At 42.0% G+C, this 21,354-nt stretch overlaps 1 protein-coding gene across 9 annotated transcripts in view; it reads left to right on the plus strand.

Moving 5' to 3' along the window:
• Positions 1-21,354, plus strand: part of LOC115157578 (vasoactive intestinal polypeptide receptor) — a 99,633-nt gene that overhangs the window by 15,630 nt on the left and 62,649 nt on the right. For 6 of the 9 annotated variants that reach the window (XR_003868480.1, XR_003868481.1, XR_003868483.1 and 3 more), the window contains exons 1-2: positions 13,320-13,911; positions 17,040-17,153. Coding sequence is in view for 4 of the 9 variants with exons in the window: in XM_029705958.1 (XP_029561818.1) it covers positions 13,392-13,911; positions 17,040-17,153 (634 nt within the window). In the remaining 5 variants the exon portion in view is untranslated. Of the gene's footprint in view, positions 1-13,315; positions 13,912-17,039; positions 17,154-21,354 lie in introns of those variants that run through there. The other 3 variants (XM_029705960.1, XM_029705961.1, XM_029705959.1) reach the window with 3 other exon arrangements.

Below are 21,354 nucleotides of genomic sequence, written 5' to 3' on the forward strand. Positions count from 1 at the left end.
ATTTTACTCAAATCCATTTTAGACAACTAACTTCACATTTCATCTTTACCAAAACATTCTCTTTGATTTGGATATTTTCCACACAACGTACAATGTATAAACATCAGGCATATACTGGGAAAACTCTTAAAGGTACAATGTTTTCATAATAACGTCATCTGTTAACCTCTAATAACAAACAAAAATTACATACGTTTTCATATTCCATCTATCGTCATGACCACCATTGTGGCTGACGGAAACCATTGTTCCAAAGTCCCTTTTATTGCATGTTTAATGTTCTGAGGCCAGTTCTCCATAGTGAGGACAAAGGAATTTCTCTTTGGCCTAAGATTTATCATGGGCATGAGGGGTCATAAAACCCCCCACATCTACAGACCCCTAGATCTCTCCTCCTCTGTTGGGGGTTTGAGAGATAATCTGTAGGGTTGTGGTCTCCTGTAACCTGATCTGATCAGGACAGTCATGACACTAATTTCATAACTTTGTTAATGAAATAAATGAAATAAGTATGTAATTGTCGTGTTATTTATTCACTCAGGTTCCCTTTATTTAATATTAGGTTTTGGTTGAAGGTCTGATAATATTCAGTATCAAACATATGCAAAAATAGATAAAATCAGAAAGGGGGTATTTTTCACGACACTGTATTTGTTTAAGTTCTGATTCCAGGTCAGCAGTGTACACAGATGACTTCAGCCATATGAAAAACCTTCCATAGCAAAATATACCTAGCTAGCTAGCTAACTTCCATTCTGCTTCTCATTCAACTGGTGTAAGCTGTAGCTAGCTACAGCTGCTAGCCTTCTACTAGCTAGCTCCTACTGTTGCTAGCCTTCTACTAGCTAGCTACAGCTGCTAGCCTTCTACTAGCTAGCTCCTACTGTTGCGCTGCAACCAAGTTGCACTCGGATTTAGAACTCTGAGATACGGCTGAAAATATGTTAGGTTTGTTAGAAAGGTAGCCCATCGTTGGTTTTTATTGGGCATAAATGTGCACGTGAGAGCGTTACATTTATGAATTTAATAAAAAACTATTGCAACCTGCAAATGTATTAATTCCAAATAGATCTAAATCCGATGGTCAGTTTATGGACGCAGTAGCCTAGTTTCAATCTGGAGTCTAGAATTTGAGCAAAAAATGCTAACAATCCTGTCCAAAAAAAATTGGTATAGTGGTTCTCGGGAACGGCCGGACGGATCATGACGAGAGTTGTGTACCTCCAATCAATTTGACTTCATCGACATCGGTGTCATATTGGCTTAGATAAGATGGCAAGGAGATTTCAAATTGAGTTTCAACCAATGCATACTATTGGCGAGACTATAATGTATTACTGTCCTGTACTATGTCATGTTAAATGTTTTGTGTGGACCCCCAGGAAGAGTAGCTGCTGCTTTAGAAGCAGGTCATGGGGAATCTAATAAAATACCCAAAACAGCTAATGGGGATCCTAATAAAATAGGTCTGCAGGGCCCCAGCTATACAGGGCCCCAGCTATACAGGGCCCCAGGTCTACAGGGCCCCAGCTATACAGGGCCCCAGGTCTACAGGTCCCCAGGTCTACAGGGCCCCAGGTCTACAGGGCCCCAGCTATACAGGGCCCCAGGTCTACAGGGCCCCAACTATACAGGGCCCCAGCTATACAGGGCCCCAGGTCTACAGGGTCCCAGGTCTACAGGGCCCCAGGTCTACAGGGCCCCAGGTCTACAGGGCCCCAGGTCTACAGGGCCCCAGGTCTACAGGGCCCCAGGTTTACAGGGCCCCAGGTTTACAGGGCCCCAGGTCTACAGGGTCCCAGGTCTACAGGGCCCCAGCTCTACAGGGCCCCAGGTCTACAGGGCCCCAGGTCTACAGGGCCCCAGCTATACAGGGTCCCAGGTTTACAGGGCCCCAGCTATACAGGGTCCCAGGTTTACAGGGCCCCAGCTATACAGGGTCCCAGGTTTACAGGGCCCCAGCTATACAGGGTCCCAGGTTTACAGGGTCCCAGGTTTACAGGGCCCCAGCTATACAGGGCCCCAGGTATACAGGGCCCCAGGTTTACAGGGCCCCAGCTATACAGGGCCCCAGCTATACAGGGCCCCAGCTATACAGGGCCCCAGGTCTATAGGGTCCCAGGTGTGAGGGAACAATGTCCTGCTATACCTACAATACCATCCCTTTTCACCTTGTATGGGATTTTTAGACAGCATCCTTTCACAAAGCATCCGACCTACATTCCTACACAAGTCACCCTGATACATAAGACATTCCTACACAAGTCACCCTGATACATAAGACATTCTGCAGTATTTCATATATGAACCAATATTGATTTATGAAGTTGAATTTCGATATTGAACCTAATATTTTATTTCGGAGCTAAAAAAGTTTACACTGGCGTATAAACTACACTTTTCTTAGAGTTGAGGAGTGTTACAGAGTTTAGGCCTTGATATTTTTCCAAAGTTGATGGATACCAAAAAAGTGAAATCGTCATTCACATGTCAGTTATGTGATGGTTGGTTTCTCTTCATTTCCTGTGAAATAAGGCAGTGATGATTTTTCTTACTTGCAATAAGACACCATGGCAACAGCCTCCATGTTGTCTGCCTCCTCTGTAGTTTTGGCTGTCCAGTCAGCATCAGTGTCCTTGTGACTATTGTCTTCAACCTATGGAGGGATGCTAGTAATTCACATCAGGATGACTGTCAGAATAACACAGCTCTTTCTCTGATTGCTGGCTTCCCTTGAAATAACATTTCAAACCACCCACTAGCCATATTTCTTATATGAGTAAGAGGGCTTTTCTCAAAGCAATGTAACGCATCATCCTATACTTTGATGACAATGTGAAGGAATAGGAAGAGGGCAGCCGTTTCTGAGATACTGGAACCAGCGCTCCTGGCACCGACGACCAGACCACGCTCAAAGTCTCTTAAGTCACTCGTTTTCCCATTCTAACATTCAAGTTGAACAGTAACTGAATGCCTCAATGCCTGTCTGCCTGCTTTTTACTTTTTTTAAATTTAATTTTATTACACATACAATCTTAAACATCTCACCTGCCCAGACCCGCATTCTCACACCCTCATCCCTAGTGCCTGCATGTAGGAGCGATCAATTTTCGTGAATGGGGTGGTGTACCTAATAAACAGTCCTCCTGAGTGTAATATGGTCTGTGCATTTGAACAACAGCATAAATACACTTATTTCAATTTTGTATGTATAAATAGAATCACCTCTGCTGCACATGCTGCCACTGGATTGATTACCAAAAGTTATATCATTTGAATGAGCAGGCAGCAGCATCTTCATGACATCGGTGACACAAGCACAGGAAAAACACATCAAGCACAGTGAAAACACATCAAGCACAGGGAAAACACATCAAGCATAGCTTCAACGAATTTGCTAAACGTAGGATATATTATGAATTCTAGCTAGGTGGCTAACGTTAGCTAGCTCGCTAACTTTAAGCTAGGCTAGGGGTTAAGGTTCGGATTATGTTTAAGAGTTAGGTTAAAGGGTTAAGGGTTAAGATTAGGGGTTAGCTAACATGCTAAGTAGTTTCAACATAGCTAGAAAGTAGTAAGTTGTTTAAAAGTTGCTGAAATGCTAAAGTTGGCCGTGATGAGATTTGAATTCGCAACATTTGGGTTGCTAGACGTTCGCGTTATACGCCCACCCATCCACCCTACTTTCGTTTATGCTTTAAGTAACCGTCTGTTTTATATAACTATACCAACCGTAACATGTCATACTAAATGCATTGTCTCGAATTTACCTACAGAATAATACGAAATGTTCTGAGACCTGGTTGGATCGCTAGCTAGCATAATGTCACAATCAGGGTTGGGGAGTAACAGATTACATGTAATGGATTACCTTTTTTTCTGTAATCTATTACTTTACACTTTTTTGTTGTTGCTGGTCATCAGATTACAGATACTTTTGAAAAACTAGATGATTACTTGTTGGATTACTTTTATATTCAGAAAGGATGTTTGCTCAAAAAATATTTGACATCATTCTGTGTTCTCAATTACATTAATATCAGCAGTGAATTGTTTTCAGTGTGAGCGAGTCTGACCACAAGTCAGAGACCACCACTATGATGCTCACACACCAATGCGTTTGATTGATCTCGGGAAAAGAGCAGGAATAGGCTTTTGTAGGCTACAGTGCAATATATGTCTTCCAATGGTGTGACTGCTGTCGGCATCCAAAGATTATCCAACTTCAATAAACGCTTGGAGGTAAGGATGACAGCTGGGGTGTAGCCTATGGGCGATATGGATTCCACTTATTAGTGATCTCTACATAGCGCATTGATATGAATCATACTGCAGCTCTCTCATTTAGGTTTTTGCGCCTTACGGATTGTGGTTGTTGTGGATTGCTGTTCACAAATGTACAGTATATGTTTATTTTAACCAAGAAATGGGTGAATTGAATAAGTTTAAGGTTCCTATCAATCATTGTTTTTGCGACATTGTTTTTGGTGTATTCATTAAGGAAAACGTTTACCGTTTAAGAATCAAATGGAAGCAAACAGAACAAAACAAGAGTTTCTATTGGACAAATTCAGGTAGGTCCTTCCCTGTTTCATTCTGTTTGCTTCCGTTTCAGAAATGTTTTGCAACAGAATCGGCATAATGAATATGCCCCAGTGGACAGCCAATATAACATTTGCTCATGCAACAGCTGTATAGTTCAGATCCCAGCCTATTGAATAAAAGTTTGAGGGAGTTCCTACCTTCTAAACTCCCCCGTGGTATTGTGCTCCATCCTGTCAAAAACAAGTTTAATTTAAGAAGACCACGATTGGGGCTTTTATTGCTCAATCTAATTCGTGCTGATTAATAAATAAACAAATTCCATAGGCCTAACGGAAACATGCTCAAACTTGCGCAATTTTTATGGACTTAAACAGCAGTTTAAACAAAGCATGCCATTCCAAGAGCAGAATTTATTTTCTCAACTCGAAGCAACGAGCAGTGGTGGAAAAAGTACCCAATTTTCATACTTGAGTAAAAGTATAGATGCCTTAATAGAAAATGAGTCAAGTAATAGTGAAAGTCACCCAGTAAAATACTACTTGAGTAAAAGTCTAAAAGTATTTGGTTTTAAATGTACTTAAGTATAAATAATTTCATCGTTAGGGTTAGGCGTAACGTTTTGGGGACCCGACCAAATTCATAGAGAAATGTGAGTCATAGATGGGTTGGCAGGTAGCCTAGTGGTTAGAGTGTTGGACTAGTAACTGAAAGGTTGCTAGATCGAATCCCCAAGCTTGCAAGGTAAGAATCTGTTGTTCTGCCCCTGAACAAGGTAGTTAACCCACTGTTCCTAGACCGTCATTGAAAATAAGAATTTGTTCTTCACTGACTTGCCTAGTTAAATAGATCGGTCATTCTCATTGAAAGCAATTCTAAGAAGCACTAGATCATGATTCCCGTTCTTATATTTTGTCTTTCAGTTTTGGACACCAGCTTCAAACAGCTGAAAATTCTATATTTTTGGTTTTAGAAAATATATTCACAGTGGTTTAGATGGTATAATGATTCTCCACTTGTTTTGTCACATAAAGTGAAATTAGGCAAACTATTAGAATTTTTGCAACCAGGAAATGGTGGTAAACTTTTTCCGCATAGTTGCGGTTTGAGGGTTATTCTTAGGTTTAAAATCTGATTTTATTACTTTGTGGCTGTGCCAGCTAGTGACTACTCTGCAGAGCTGCCTCCAGAACAAGATTCATGACAAAAAAACTCTAACCTGCACCTCTTAAGGGGTAAATTATCTAAAAGTAATAATCAGATTACGTAATCAGATTACGTGACTGAGTTTGGGTAATCCGGGAAGGTACGTTACAAGTCACGTTACTGTTTACAATTTTGGACAGGTAACAAGTAACTGTAACGGATTACATTTAACCTACCCAACCCTGGTCACAAGAACGATGAGCTCGCCAGTAACTTTACTTAGACTTGATTGGCATGCGAGCTAGCAAGCTCTCCCTCTCCCACTCACTGTCATGATTATCTATTCACAAATTCATTGCAATTTTCTCTTTAGCGCCAACTTTTTAATACCTGATAGAGCAGGCCTGTGTGTTCATTTCAACACCACAGGATGGTCCATTTACTTTGTGTTGTGAAAATAATGTGATGCAATCCTGCAATCTCATTGCTGCAGTCCACCGCCCCAATAGCAAGCAATTTAATAGCTGGCAAGCGCTGGACGGCAGGCCGTGTGCCCAGAGCTGCTGATGGCTAAGCAGTAGGTAACTGAACAGCTTGTTTTGAAAAAAAAAAAATTAACAGTAAAATATAAACAAATTAACCACAGTTTTATAGATATTTTAAACATAATCCTTGAATGTTATAACATATATTTTGTTTTTATTTGATTATTTATTCACCTTTTTGCAACCAATTACAAATGGGGCACCGCCCCTAAGGCCCTAGTGGATGGGCCGCCACGGATTTGTACTGTGTTATTACACAGTACTTGCTTTGATAACATATTTATATTACAGTAGGTGTACTGTATGAAATACAGAATTTTACTTGGCACCGAGCTGCCTGTAAGCCACTATCAAATTCACAGTAACCCCTTTACAGTGTAGTTACTCTTGATGTTATCAATTGAGATGAAGGACACACTAATTATCTTCCCAATTAGTAACAAGTGACTCACGATACTGTCCCAGAGAGAGAGAGAGAGAGAGAGAGAGAGAGAGAGAGAGAGAGAGAGAGAGAGAGAGAGAGAGAGAGAGAGAGAGAGAGAGAGAGAGAGAGAGAGAGAGAGAGAGAGAGAGAGTGTCACTGTTGTGTTAGATACAAGTTCCATCATGGACCTCCTCCATCACTTCATGCTGTCACAGCTAACAACACACTGACTGCCTCAACTTCAACCTCTTAATGGGAGGGAGAGCGTGTGTGTCTGTCCAAAATGGCACCCTATTCACTATATCCCCTATATAGTGCCCTAATGGGTGTGGTCAAAGGTGGTGCACTATAAAGGGAATACTATGCCATTTGGTCCTCCATCACTTCAAGCACCAACACTACAATCACACTGCCTGCCTCCACCTCTTAATGGGGGAGAGAGAATAGACTAGAGGGTCTCTATGGAGGTTTTCCATCACCAGTGCAACAATCACACTGCTTCAAACTCCAGTAGTCTCCTTGTAGGAGTCTGTCAGAGGGACCTCCAGGCATATGGACTGGTTCTAAAAATATCCCTGTATAGTTGGTTGCTTCAATGGTTCTCTGTCTAACAACAGCCCGGTCATATATATTTGATTAATGTCACAGCTGAAGAGTCTCATCCAGCAAAGTAATGGCTATAAATCAGATAAACCGCTGGAGGACTGTGGTGGGGTCTGTATTAGTGGTGAGGTCCACTGAAACATTGTTATAGTAGGGTCTACTGAAACATATTATAATAGTGGGGTCTACTGAAACATATTATTGTAGTGGGGTCTACTGAAACATATTATTGTAGTGGGGTCTACTGAAACATATTATTGTAGTGGGGTCTACTGAAACATATTATTGTAGTGGGGTCTACTGAAACAGATTATCATAGTGGGGTCCACTGAAACATATTATTGTAGTGGGGTCTACTGAAACATATTATTGTAGTGGGGTCTACTGAAACATATTATTGTAGTGGGGTCTACTGAAACATATTATTGTAGTGGGGTCTACTGAAACAGATTATCATAGTGGGGTCTACTGAAACATATTATCGTAGTGGGGTCTACTGAAACATATTATTATTATTATAGTGGGGTCCACTGAAACATATTATCATAGTGGGGTCCACTGAAACATATTATCATAGTGGGGTCTACTGAAACATATTATCATAGTGGGGTCTACTGAAACATATTATCATAGTGGGGTCCACTGAAACATTATTATAGTGGGGTCTACTGAAACATTATTATAGTGGGGTCTACTGAAACATTATTATAGTGGGGTCTACAGAAACATTACTATAGTGGGGTCTACTGAAACATATTATCATAGTGGGGTCTACTGAAATATATTATTGTAGTGAAGTCTACTGAAACATATTATTATAGTGGGGTCCACTGAAACATATTATCATAGTGGGGTCTACTGAAACATATTATCATAGTGGGGTCTACTGAAACATATTATTATAGTGGGGTCCACTGAAATATATTATCATAGTGGGGTCTACTGAAACATATTATCATAGTGGGGTCCACTGAAACATATTATCATAGTGAAGTCTACTGAAACATATTATCATAGTGGGGTCTACTGAAACATATTATCATAGTGGGGTCCACTGAAACATATTATCATAGTGAAGTCTACTGAAACATATTATTATAGTGGGGTCCACTGAAACATATTATCATAGTGGGGTCTACTGAAACATATTATCATAGTGGGGTCCACTGAAACATATTATCATAGTGGGGTCTACTGAAACATATTATCATAGTGGGGTCCACTGAAACATATTATCATAGTGGGGTCTACTGAAACATATTATAATAGTGGGGTCTACTGAAACATATTATTGTAGTGGGGTCTACTGAAACATATTATTGTAGTGGGGTCTACTGAAACATATTATTGTAGTGGGGTCTACTGAAACATATTATTGTAGTGGGGTCTACTGAAACAGATTATCATAGTGGGGTCCACTGAAACATATTATTGTAGTGGGGTCTACTGAAACATATTATTGTAGTGGGGTCTACTGAAACATATTATTGTAGTGGGGTCTACTGAAACATATTATTGTAGTGGGGTCTACTGAAACAGATTATCATAGTGGGGTCTACTGAAACATATTATCGTAGTGGGGTCTACTGAAACATATTATTATTATTATAGTGGGGTCCACTGAAACATATTATCATAGTGGGGTCCACTGAAACATATTATCATAGTGGGGTCTACTGAAACATATTATCATAGTGGGGTCTACTGAAACATATTATCATAGTGGGGTCCACTGAAACATTATTATAGTGGGGTCTACTGAAACATTATTATAGTGGGGTCTACTGAAACATTATTATAGTGGGGTCTACAGAAACATTACTATAGTGGGGTCTACTGAAACATATTATCATAGTGGGGTCTACTGAAATATATTATTGTAGTGAAGTCTACTGAAACATATTATTATAGTGGGGTCCACTGAAACATATTATCATAGTGGGGTCTACTGAAACATATTATCATAGTGGGGTCTACTGAAACATATTATTATAGTGGGGTCCACTGAAATATATTATCATAGTGGGGTCTACTGAAACATATTATCATAGTGGGGTCCACTTAAACATATTATCATAGTGGGGTCTACTGAAACATATTATCATAGTGGGGTCTACTGAAACATATTATAACAGTGGGGTCTACTGAAACATTATTATAGTGGGGTCTACTGAAACATATTATTATAGTGGGGTCTACTGAAACATTATTATAGTGGGGTCCACTGAAACATTATTATAGTGGGGTCTACTGAAACACATTATCATAGTGGGGTCTACTGAAACACATTGTTATAGTGGGGTCCACTGAAACATGTTATCATAGTGGGGTCCACTGAAACATATCATAGTGGGGTCTACTGAAACATATTATCATAGTGGGGTCCACTGAAATATATTATTGTAGTGAAGTCTACTGAAACATATTATCATAGTGGGGTCTACTGAAACATATTATCATAGTGGGGTCCACTGAAATATATTATCATAGTGGGGTCTACTGAAATATATTATCATAGTGGGGTCTACTGAAACATATTATCATAGTGGGGTCCACTGAAACATATTATCATAGTGGGGTCTACTGAAACATATTATCATAGTGGGGTCCACTGAAACATATTATCATAGTGGGGTCTACTGAAACATATTATCATAGTGGGGTCTACTGAAACATATTATCATAGTGGGGTCCACTGAAACATATTATCATAGTGAAGTCTACTGAAACATATTATCATAGTGGGGTCTACTGAAACATATTATCATAGTGGGGTCCACTGAAACATATTATCATAGTGAAGTCTACTGAAACATATTATTATAGTGGGGTCCACTGAAACATATTATCATAGTGGGGTCTACTGAAACATATTATCATAGTGGGGTCCACTGAAACATATTATCATAGTGGGGTCTACTGAAACATATTATTATAGTGGGGTCTACTGAAACATTATTTATTATAGTGGGGTCTACTGAAACATGTTATTGTAGTGGGGTCTACTGAAACATTATTTATTATAGGGGGGGTCTACTGTCTGACACATTATGATAGTGTGACCTCGACACAGAAGGTAGCTATCTAACGGATGGTCAGCTCACGTCCACATGCCAGTCCTAAATGTTTCCACAAAACGTATTAGTTAGCTAGATAGCTACATCAGTTCAATCTCACCACTAACGTTGGGCAAATTGTCACGCTGCTACCTTACAATGTATGCAATGGGCTTTTGCAACACTCGCTAGCTAGCTATTCCATAGTCCAAGCTACAGTAAGAGCTAGCCACATTTCACTGTCAGACAGTACACAAGTCAAACCGTAGTTGAGAAACGAATTGCTAGCTGGTTACATTGTGGAATCATGTAGTAATCAAAATATATTTCATATTTGAGATTCTTCAAAGTTGCCACCCTTTGCCTTGATGACAGCTTTGCACACTCTTGGTATTCTCTCAACCAGCTTCATGAGGTAGTCACCTGGAATGTATTTCAATTAACAGGTGTGCCTTGTTAAAAGTAAATTTGTGGAATTTATTTATTTATTTAATATAGTATAGGTGGTAAACAGAAGATATTAGGGGTTGCATACAGAAGATAGTTGGGGTGGTATACAGAAGATATTAGGGGTGGTACACAGAAGATATTAGGGGTGGTATACAGAAGATATTAGGGGTGATATACAGAAGATAGTAGGGGTGGCATACAGAAGATAGTAGGGGTGGTACACAGAAGATAGTAGGGGTGATATACAGAAGCTGGTTTTGGTGGTATATAGAAGATAGTCCTATTTGCTAAAAGATCAGCTCAAATAAGCAAAGAGAAATGACAGTACTTCATTATTCACTCTGCTGCAGAGGATGCATTCATTAGAGTTACCAGCCTCAGATATTGCACCCTCAAGTAACAGACACATCTCAACATCAACTGTTCAGAGGAGACTGCGTGAATCAGGCCTTCATGGTCAAATTGCTGCAAAGAAACCACTACTAAAGGACACCAATAATAAGAAGAGATTTGCAGGGGCCAAGAAACACGAGCAATTAGACATTAGACCGGTGGAAATCTGTCCTTTGGTCTGGTGAGTCCAAATTTTGAGATTTTTGGTTCCAACCGCCGTGTCTTTGTGGGACGCAGAGTAGATGAATAGATGATCTCATCATGTGTAGTTCCCACCGTGAAGCATGGAGGAGGAGGTGTGATGTGTGGAGGTGCTTTGCTGGTGACACTGTCAGTGATTTATTTAGAATTCAAGGCACACTTAACCAGCATGGCTACCACAGCATTCTGCAGCAATACGCCATCCCATCTGGTTTGCGCTTAATGGGACTATCATTTGTTTTTTAGCAAGAAAATGACCCAACACACCTCCAGGCTTTGTAGGTTCTATTTGACCAAGAAGGAGAGTGATGGAGTGCTGCATCAGATGACCTGGCCTCCATAATCACCCGAACTCAACCCAATTGAGATGGTTTGGGATGAATTGAACCGCAGAGTGAAGGAAAAGCAGCCAACAAATGTTCAGCATATGTGGGAACTCCTTCAAGACTGTTGGAAAAGCATTCCTGGTGAAGCTGGTTGAGAGAATGCCAAGTGTGTGCAAAGCTGTCAAGGCAAAGGGTGGCTACTTTGAAGAATCTCAAATCTAAAATATATTTTTTATTTGTTTAACACTTTTCTGGTTACTACATTATTCCATGTGTGTTATTTCATAGTTTTTATGTCTTCACTATTATTCTACAATGTAGAAAATAGTAAAAATAAAGAAAAACCCTTGAATGAGTTGGCGTGTCCAAACGTTTTACTTGTACTGTACATTGACACCCCTTCAAATTAGTGGATTTGGCTATTTCAGCCACACCCGTTGCTGACAGGTGTATAAAATTGAGTACACAGCCATGCAATCTCCATACACAAACATTGGCAGTAGTATGGCCCGCACTGAAAGCTCAGTGACTCAACGTGGCACCGTCATAGGAAGCCACCTTTCCAACAAGTCAGTTCGTCAAATCTACTGAAACATATTTTTCTAGTGGGGGTCTGTTGAAAGATATTCTGGTGAGGTCCTGGCTCTTCACTCCGTTGGAACGGAGTATCTCTGCTAATAAAAGTCAATGATGCCAAGAGTGAAATTGGCCCCAGATGGAAATAGCCTAGAGACCAAGGTGATGGCTGATGATGACTGATGATCCATGACTTAGTTTTTCCCAGAAAACATTCCTTACAGAAAAAAACCCCACATGATTTCACAAGCGGAAAAATTTCACATGATTTCACTTGAAATTTCACATGTGAAATCAGGTGAAAATTTGTTTTTTTGGAACACTTCACATATGATCACGTTTTCATGTGTAGTTTTATGTTCACATGTCGCTTTAGATGTTGTCACGTTATCACATTAACTTCACATAAGATCACGTGATCATATGAAAACGTGTTTTATTTTAACAATTTCATGTTGTTTTGAAGACTGAGGAATATGAAATGTATCATAGGGCTACATAGACAAAAACAAGGAGGAGGGGATATATCACAGACTTGATGTTTCAGCCTTACGCCTTTTCTCAAGAAATATAATGTAAGTCAAAAATCAAAGGTTTAATTGAAGTTCACAATGTGTGTGTCTGACACAGATTGATTTCAGATGACCAGTCGGTACTTCCATTCCACTTTCCAGTGATGATGGATATGTTTTTTTTGCTTTGAGCTTTTAATAATTTCCATTGAGGTGCATTAACTGTGTGGTGGTAATGATTCACGAGTCGTTTGTCAAATGTGATATCACATCTCAGATATTTACATTGGATAAGGGCTTACAGGTCAACATGAAGTTGTTTACTAGCTGACAGAGCCAGGCAAATGTGACCGATAGAGGTTCAAACTTGGGTCTCCTTTGTGTCACAAGACTGTGTTAGTTAGCCCATTAAACTAAAACCTTGGCATAAGATCAGGTAGCCAAAACGTCCTCCTGAGATAGCAAGCCGGTGCTACACTGGCTGTCTTAGGAGGATGTTCTGGCTAAAGGGAACTACTGTAACACAAGTCTTCAGGTCTCAAGGTTTGTTATTATACAAGCATGGTTCACCGATCCTTCTCTGTTACACTAACGTACATCACATTGTCTTTCTACAGATGATGTCCCTTCCAGGTGTTAACGTACATCACATTGTCTTCCTACAGATGCTGTCCCTTCCAGGTGTTAACGTACATCACATTGTCTTTCTACAGATGCTGTCCCTTCCAGGTGTTAACGTACATCACATTGTCTTCCTACAGATGCTGTCCCTTCCAGGTGTTAACGTACATCACATTGTCTTTCTACAGATGCTGTCCCTTCCAGGTGTTAATGTACATCACATTGTCTTTCTACAGATGCTGTCCCTTCCAGGTGTTAATGTACATCACATTGTCTTTCTACAGATGCTGTCCCTTCCAGGTGTTAACGTACATCACATTGTCTTCCTACAGATGCTGTCCCTTCCAGGTGTTAATGTACATCACATTGTCTTTCTACAGATGCTGTCCCTTCCAGGTGTTAACGTACATCACATTGTCTTCCTACAGATGCTGTCCCTTCAGATATGTGACATCATGCTGGAGATGGAGAAGGAGAAAGAGACGTGCATGGCCCAGTTAGAAAACATGACAACAGGTAAGTTCAGTAGTTTAGCGTGTGTGTGTGTGTGTGTGTGTGTGTGTGTGTGTGTGTGTGTGTGTGTGTGTGTGTGTGTGTGTGGTATACCAACTACATTACGGTATTTTGTATTTGTACATGTCCTTTAGTTCTCTATAAGTTGTATCAATCAGTACTTTACTATGTACTTACTTTAAAGAGTTTCACCATGTAACCTGTACAGACCTTTTAGTTCTTATAAACAGTGCATCTACTCAGGGCTTTTACAAGCTATGTATTAGATGCAGTCAGACAAACTTTCAACACATGTTATTATTTCTTGACTTACAGTCGGATCCTGCAGTTAGAAGATGTAAACCATGTCGTGCCGCTGTTCTTTAGTCTACTGGGTGCCTTGAATAGCTTTGAATCGCAATAGGTTCTCATCAACAATTTATCTGCAGAGATGTTATCCTCGTACAGTGTTTTTAATAGAGACATACTGATGATGGATACTGACCAAATAATGTATGTAGTGCATGGTATGAACACTGTGGTATTATTCATTGTAGTTTTTTTGCGGAATTTACTGTAATATTTACTGTAGTATTTTCTGTAGTACACTGTAGTATTTACTGAAGTATTTTCTGTAGTACACTGTAGTATTTGCTGTAGTATTTACTGTAGTATTTGCTGTAGTATACTGTAATATATACTGTAGTATTTTCTGTAGTATTTGCTGTAGACACTGTAGTATTAACTGTAGTATTTGCTGTAGTATACTGTAGTATTTACTGTAGTATGTGCTGTAGTATTTACTGTAGTATTTGAAGGAGTACACTGTAGTGTATATACTGTAGTATTTTCTGTAGTATTTGCTGTAGTATACTGTAGTATTTACTGTAGTATTTGCTGTAGTATACTGTAGTATTTACAGTTAACTATAGTATAAATACTGTAGTAAAAAAAATTATATGTACTATAGTAATTAATGTAGTGTTTTTTGCAGACTGTAGTACTGCAGTATGTTTTCATGTGGGAGAGTACACCTATTGATGTATTTTTTATGATATTAAAACACAGTTAATGCCATTGAACCATCCCAACTTTATAATGCCTATTAACCCCCAGTTTATTAAGTAATAATTACCATTGTTATTAGGTAAGCTTTATATGAAGCACGTCCTGGCATGTGATCATACAGTATACTTTATTCACGATTATGTCAAACATCCCTAGGCTTGATGATGTGATGTCATGCCACACGTGAGTGAAAACACCTACTGGTTGCGTCTGCAATGGCACCCTATACATTACATTGTGCACTACTTTTGACCAGGGCCCATAGGGTCCATGTAGGGAATAGGGTGCCATTTGGGATGCACAAATTGACTATTCCTTTGCCTTATTTATAAAAACGAATTTAGCATTCATTATCATTTTAATTTATATGCAGTTTCTCCATATACACATTCTGTTGATTACGACACAAAGAAATCCTTAGAGTAATACGACAAGGGGCAACTCGCAAATAGCCTTTTCAGATGATGAAAGTGAATTAAAAAGTGGTGTATTTCCTCCCTTTTGAAAATTCTCTGGATTGCTTTCTCGACTTCGTGTGAGAGCCAAATACTCAATCTTTGCTGAGATATAAATCAAAATAATAGTATCAATAGCATTAGGCTATGACAGTGTTTTATGAAGCCTGCATTTAATGGGTTATTTAACAACGTCTGCCTCTTGTTGCCAAAAGGTTGCATGTTTGAATCCATCGATAGAAAGTCATTTTGAGATTTTTGTTTTAAGCCTATCTAAAACCTTTGAGTTAATGCCTAAACTTAACCCTAACCTTAAAAATTCAGAGTTGATGGCTAAACTTAATCTTAAAACACTTCGAAATGTGACGTTTGGAAAAAAACTTTTACATTTTACGTTTGAAAAACATGTATGAACGTCTAATTCTGACATGAGGCTGTGAGAGCTTGTTGGTTATTTAAGTTATGTGGCAAGACACTGGCCCATGTACAGATGTAGGATTTTAAATTTGATCACCCTGTTGCATGAGAACTTTCTTGCAATTCAAGACATTTCAAATTTGTAGTGCATTTGAAGTTTAAAAAGGATTCCAAAGTTTTTAATTTCCACTTTGATATTTCAGACTTGATCTTTTCCCTTACTAAAAAAATATCAACCCCTACAAAAAATGTCCATTAATTATAATCCACAAAATAATTATAATTTCCTGTTGCTGCAGGATTATTTTCCTGCTGTAGCAAACTGGCTCCAATTAAGATCCTACATCTGTAGTTAACTCTATGTGATGTGACCTTAGATTTTACTGATTGGCTGTCCTAGAAACATACAAACATACACAGTGTGGGTTAGTTTTTACTGCACACAGGAGAACATGAATCATCTTTAATCTCTTTGTAAATGTGGAGTTCATCAATCACACAGGGTTTTCAAGAGGCTCTCTCTGTCTCTGTCTCTCTCTCTCTCTGTCTGTCTCTCTCTGTCTGTCTCTCTCTCTCTCTGTCTCTCTGTCTCTCTCTCTCTGCCTCTCTGTCTCTGTCTCTCTGTCTGTCTGTCTCTCTCTGTCTCTTTCTCTGTCTTTCTTGCTCTCTGTCTATCTGTCTCTGTCTTTCTTGCTCTCTGTCTATCTGTCTCTGTCTCTCTCTGTCTCTGTCTCGCTCTGTCTGTCTCGCTCTGTCTGTCTCGCTCTGTCTGTCTCGCTCTGTCTGTCTCTCTATGTCTGTCTGTCTGTCTGTCTGTCTGTCTGTCTGTCTGTCTGTCTGTCTGTCTGTCTGTCTGTCTGTCTGTCTGTCTGTCTGTCTGTCTGTCCCCTTTTTTCTCCATCTACCTTTCCTCCTCTAATCCATCTTTCTCTCACTCTCCCCTTCTTTCCCCCTCCTCCTCCTCTCACTTGCCTCCCCCTCTCTCCCTCTCCCATCCCTCCATCCTTCCCCCTGTCCCCACTCCCCCTCTCTCCCTCTATGAGTTCTGAACATCGTGAAGGAAAAGGACATAACTCTAAAAGGTTATCTCTGTTTTTAAGGCTTATCTTTGAGTGAGCACGTTGGTTATTATTTCAAGATCCCCCTCCTCCTCCCTCTCCTCCCCCTCCCTCCCTCCCTCCCTCCTTCCCCTCCTCCCCCTCTCTCCCCCAGGTTGCAGTGGGACATGGGACAAGGTGGCCTGCTGGCCCAGCGCCAATACAGGACAGGTGGTCACCATCCCCTGCCCTGTCTACTTCTTATACTTGACCAACGACTTCATCATGGGTAAGACCCTGCGTGTGTTTGTGTGTGTATGTGTGTGTGTTTTTTGTGTCTGTGTGTGTGTTGTGTGTGCATGCATGAATGGTGTGTGTGTGTGTGTTTTCATCAGACAAGTAAAATGAAAAGGATGCTGTCATGCATCATAGAATAGTGTAGGAGGTTGACTGATAAGGGGGAACTTCTGCGTGTTGTTACTACATCAACTTTGTGTGTAATACTGTACATCAACTTTGTGTGTAATACTGTACATCAACTTTGTGTGTAATACTGTACATCAACTTTGTGTGTACTATTGTAACGATCGTCGTGCAGGAAGGAAGAAGTGGACCAAGGCGCAGCTGGGAGCGAACACATGTTATTTATTACAGACTGAAATAACACGGTCAAAACAGAGAATAAACGTATCGTTACTGCTCCAACAAAAAGAGACAACAACCCACAAACATCGTGGGGGGAAAAGGAACTTAAATATGATTCCCCAATCAGAGGCAACTAGCGACAGCTGTCTCTGATTGGGAATCGACAGAACCCAACATAGAAATACGCCCCAAAGCAAGGCTATACCAAAAACATAGAAAATAAACTATAGAAATGCCACACCCTGACCAAAATAGAAGAGTTCACCTGGTCAGGGCGTGACAACTATATCAACTTTTCATGTACTACATCAACTTTGCGTGTACTACATCCCACTTTGCGTGTATTGCATCAAATACTTTGTAAAAGGATGAAATTACTAATGAAGGCCATTTTTGAAAGTGTCATAACATACGATGATGCATTTCCCTTACTGCAAAACATACAATATCATTCCCTCACCACCCACCATTCCCTCACCACCCACCATTACTCACCACCCACCATTACTCACCACCCACCATTCCCTCACCACCCACCATTCCCTCACCACCCACCATTCCCTCACCACCCACCATTCCCTCACCACCCACCATTCCCTCACAGCCCACCATTACCCACCACCCACCATTACCCACCACCCACCATTCCTTCACCACCCACCATTACCCACCACCCACCATTCCCTCACCACCCACCATTACCCACCACCCACCATTCCCTCACCACCCACCATTACCCACCACCCACCATTCCCTCACCACCCACCATTACCCACCACCCACCATTACCCACCACCCACCATTACCCACCACCCACCATTCCCTCACCACCCACCATTACCCACCACCCACCATTACCCACCACCCACCATTACCCACCACCCACCATTCCCTCACCACCCACCATTACCCACCACCCACCATTACCCACCACCCACCATTACCCACCACCCACCATTACCCACCACCCACCATTCCCTCACCACCCACCATTACCCACCACCCACCATTACCCACCACCCACCATTACCCACCACCCACCATTCCTTCACCACCCACCATTCCCTCACCACCCACCATTACCCACCACCCACCATTACCCACCACCCACCATTACCCACCACCCACCATTCCTTCACCACCCACCATCTAATGTTGTATATGCCACCTACCATTTGAATGGTTCTAATAATGAATTAGGATTCTTGTGGTTAGCATCAAGTAACAGGAATAAAACTTGCACAACACCCGGACCAAAACATTTTGTTCTAGCCTTTATATTGAGAGGCAGTTTCCTCAGTTCCTCCGTTTTCCCAGGCAGTGTTGTGTTTGATCTCTCTCTCTCAACATTCTCTCTCTCTCTCTCTCTCTCTCTCTCTCTCTCTCTCTCTCTCTCTCTCTCTCTCTCTCTCTCTCTGTCTCAGGAGAACTGTCACGTATGAGGAGATTCATTGAAAGTTGAAGTTGTGATCATTAATTATGTATGGACGAAATTGTTGGCTTAGGGAATATCTAGCTTAACGACAGGTTATTTTGGTTGAATTACGGAAAACACTCTCCCTGTGTATTTCTCTCCCCCTGTGTAGTTCTCTCCCCGTGTGTAGCTCTCTCCCCGTGTGTAGCTCTCTCCCCGTGTGTAGTTCTCTCCCTGTGTGTAGCTCTCTCCCTGTGTGTAGTTCTCTCCCTGTGTGTAGTTCTCTCCCTGTGTAGTTCTCTCCCTGTGTAGTTCTCTCCCTGTGTGTAGTTCTCTCCCTGTGTGTAGTTCTCTCCCTGTGTGTAGTTCTCTCCCTGTGTAGTTCTCTCCCTGTGTGTAGCTCTCTCCCCGTGTGTAGTTCTCTCCCTGTGTGTAGTTCTCTCCCTGTGTGTAGTTCTCTCCCTGTGTGTAGTTCTCTCCCTGTGTGTAGCTCTCTCCCTGTGTGTAGCTCTCTCCCTGTGTAGTTCTCTCCCTGTGTGTAGCTCTCTCCCTGTGTGTAGCTCTCTCCCCGTGTAGTTCTCTCCCTGTGTGTAGTTCTCTCCCTGTGTGTAGTTCTCTCCCTGTGTGTAGTTCTCTCACTGTGTGTAGTTCTCTCCCCGTGTGTAGCTCTCTCCCTGTGTGTAGTTCTCTCCCTGTGTGTAGCTCTCTCCCTGTGTGTAGTTCTCTCCCTGTGTGTAGCTCTCTCCCTGTGTAGCTCTCTCCCTGTGTAGCTCTCTCCCTGTGTAGCTCTCTCCCCGTGTAGTTCTCTCCCTGTGTGTAGTTCTCTCCCTGTGTGTAGCTCTCTCCCTGTGTAGCTCTCTCCCTGTGTGTAGTTCTCTCCCTGTGTGTAGCTCTCTCCCCGTGTAGTTATCTCCCTGTGTGTAGCTCTCTCCCTGTGTGTAGTTCTCTCCCTGTGTGTAGTTCTCTCCCTGTGTAGTTCTCTCACTGTGTAGTTCTCTCCCTGTGTGTAGTTCTCTCCCTGTGTGTAGTTCTCTCCCTGTGTGTAGTTCTCTCCCTGTGTAGTTCTCTCCCTGTGTGTAGCTCTCTCCCCGTGTGTAGCTCTCTCCCCGTGTGTAGTTCTCTCCCTGTGTGTAGTTCTCTCCCTGTGTGTAGTTCTCTCCCTGTGTGTAGTTCTCTCCCTGTGTGTAGCTCTCTCCCTGTGTGTAGCTCTCTCCCTGTGTAGTTCTCTCCCTGTGTGTAGCTCTCTCCCTGTGTGTAGCTCTCTCCCCGTGTAGTTCTCTCCCTGTGTGTAGTTCTCTCCCTGTGTGTAGTTCTCTCCCTGTGTGTAGTTCTCTCCCCGTGTGTAGTTCTCTCCCCGTGTGTAGCTCTCTCCCTGTGTGTAGTTCTCTCCCTGTGTGTAGTTCTCTCCCTGTGTGTAGCTCTCTCCCTGTGTGTAGCTCTCTCCCTGTGTAGCTCTCTCCCTGTGTAGCTCTCTCCCTGTGTAGCTCTCTCCCTGTGTGTAGCTCTCTCCCCGTGTAGTTCTCTCCCTGTGTGTAGTTCTCTCCCCGTGTAGCTCTCTCCCTGTGTGTAGCTCTCTCCCTGTGTGTAGTTCTCTCCCTGTGTAGCTCTCTCCCTGTGTGTAGCTCTCTCCCTGTGTGTAGCTCTCTCCCCGTGTAGTTCTCTCCCTGTGTGTAGTTCTCTCCCTGTGTGTAGCTCTCTCCCTGTGTGTAGCTCTCTCCCCGTGTAGCTCTCTCCCTGTGTGTAGTTCTCTCCCTGTGTGTAGCTCTCTCCCTGTGTGTAGTTCTCTCCCTGTGTAGCTCTCTCCCTGTGTGTAGCTCTCTCCCTGTGTGTAGTTCTCTCCCCGTGTAGTTCTCTCCCTGTGTGTAGCTCTCTCCCTGTGTGTAGCTCTCTCCCTGTGTGTAGCTCTCTCCCTGTGTGTAGTTCTCTCCCTGTGTGTAGCTCTCTCCCCGTGTGTAGTTCTCTCCCCGTGTGTAGCTCTCTCCCTGTGTGTAGTTCTCTCCCTGTGTGTAGTTCTCTCCCTGTGTGTAGCTCTCTCCCTGTGTGTAGTTCTCTCCCTGTGTGTAGTTCTCTCCCTGTGTGTAGCTCTCTCCCCGTGTAGCTCTCTCCCCGTGTAGTTCTCTCCCTGTGTGTAGTTCTCTCCCTGTGTAGTTCTCTCCCTGTGTGTAGTTCTCTCCCTGTGTAGCTCTCTCCCTGTGTGTAGCTCTCTCCCTGTGTGTAGCTCTCTCCCTGTGTAGCTCTCTCCCTGTGTAGCTCTCTCCCTGTGTAGCTCTCTCCCTGTGTAGCTCTCTCCCCGTGTAGCTCTCTCCCTGTGTGTAGCTCTCTCCCTGTGTGTAGCTCTCTCCCTGTGTGTAGCTCTCTCCCCGTGTAGTTCTCTCCCTGTGTGTAGCTCTCTCCCTGTGTGTAGCTCTCTCCCTGTGTGTAGCTCTCTCCC

This window comes from Salmo trutta, chromosome 21 (genome assembly GCF_901001165.1).
Source record: "Salmo trutta chromosome 21, fSalTru1.1, whole genome shotgun sequence".
Lineage (NCBI taxonomy): Eukaryota > Metazoa > Chordata > Actinopteri > Salmoniformes > Salmonidae > Salmo > Salmo trutta.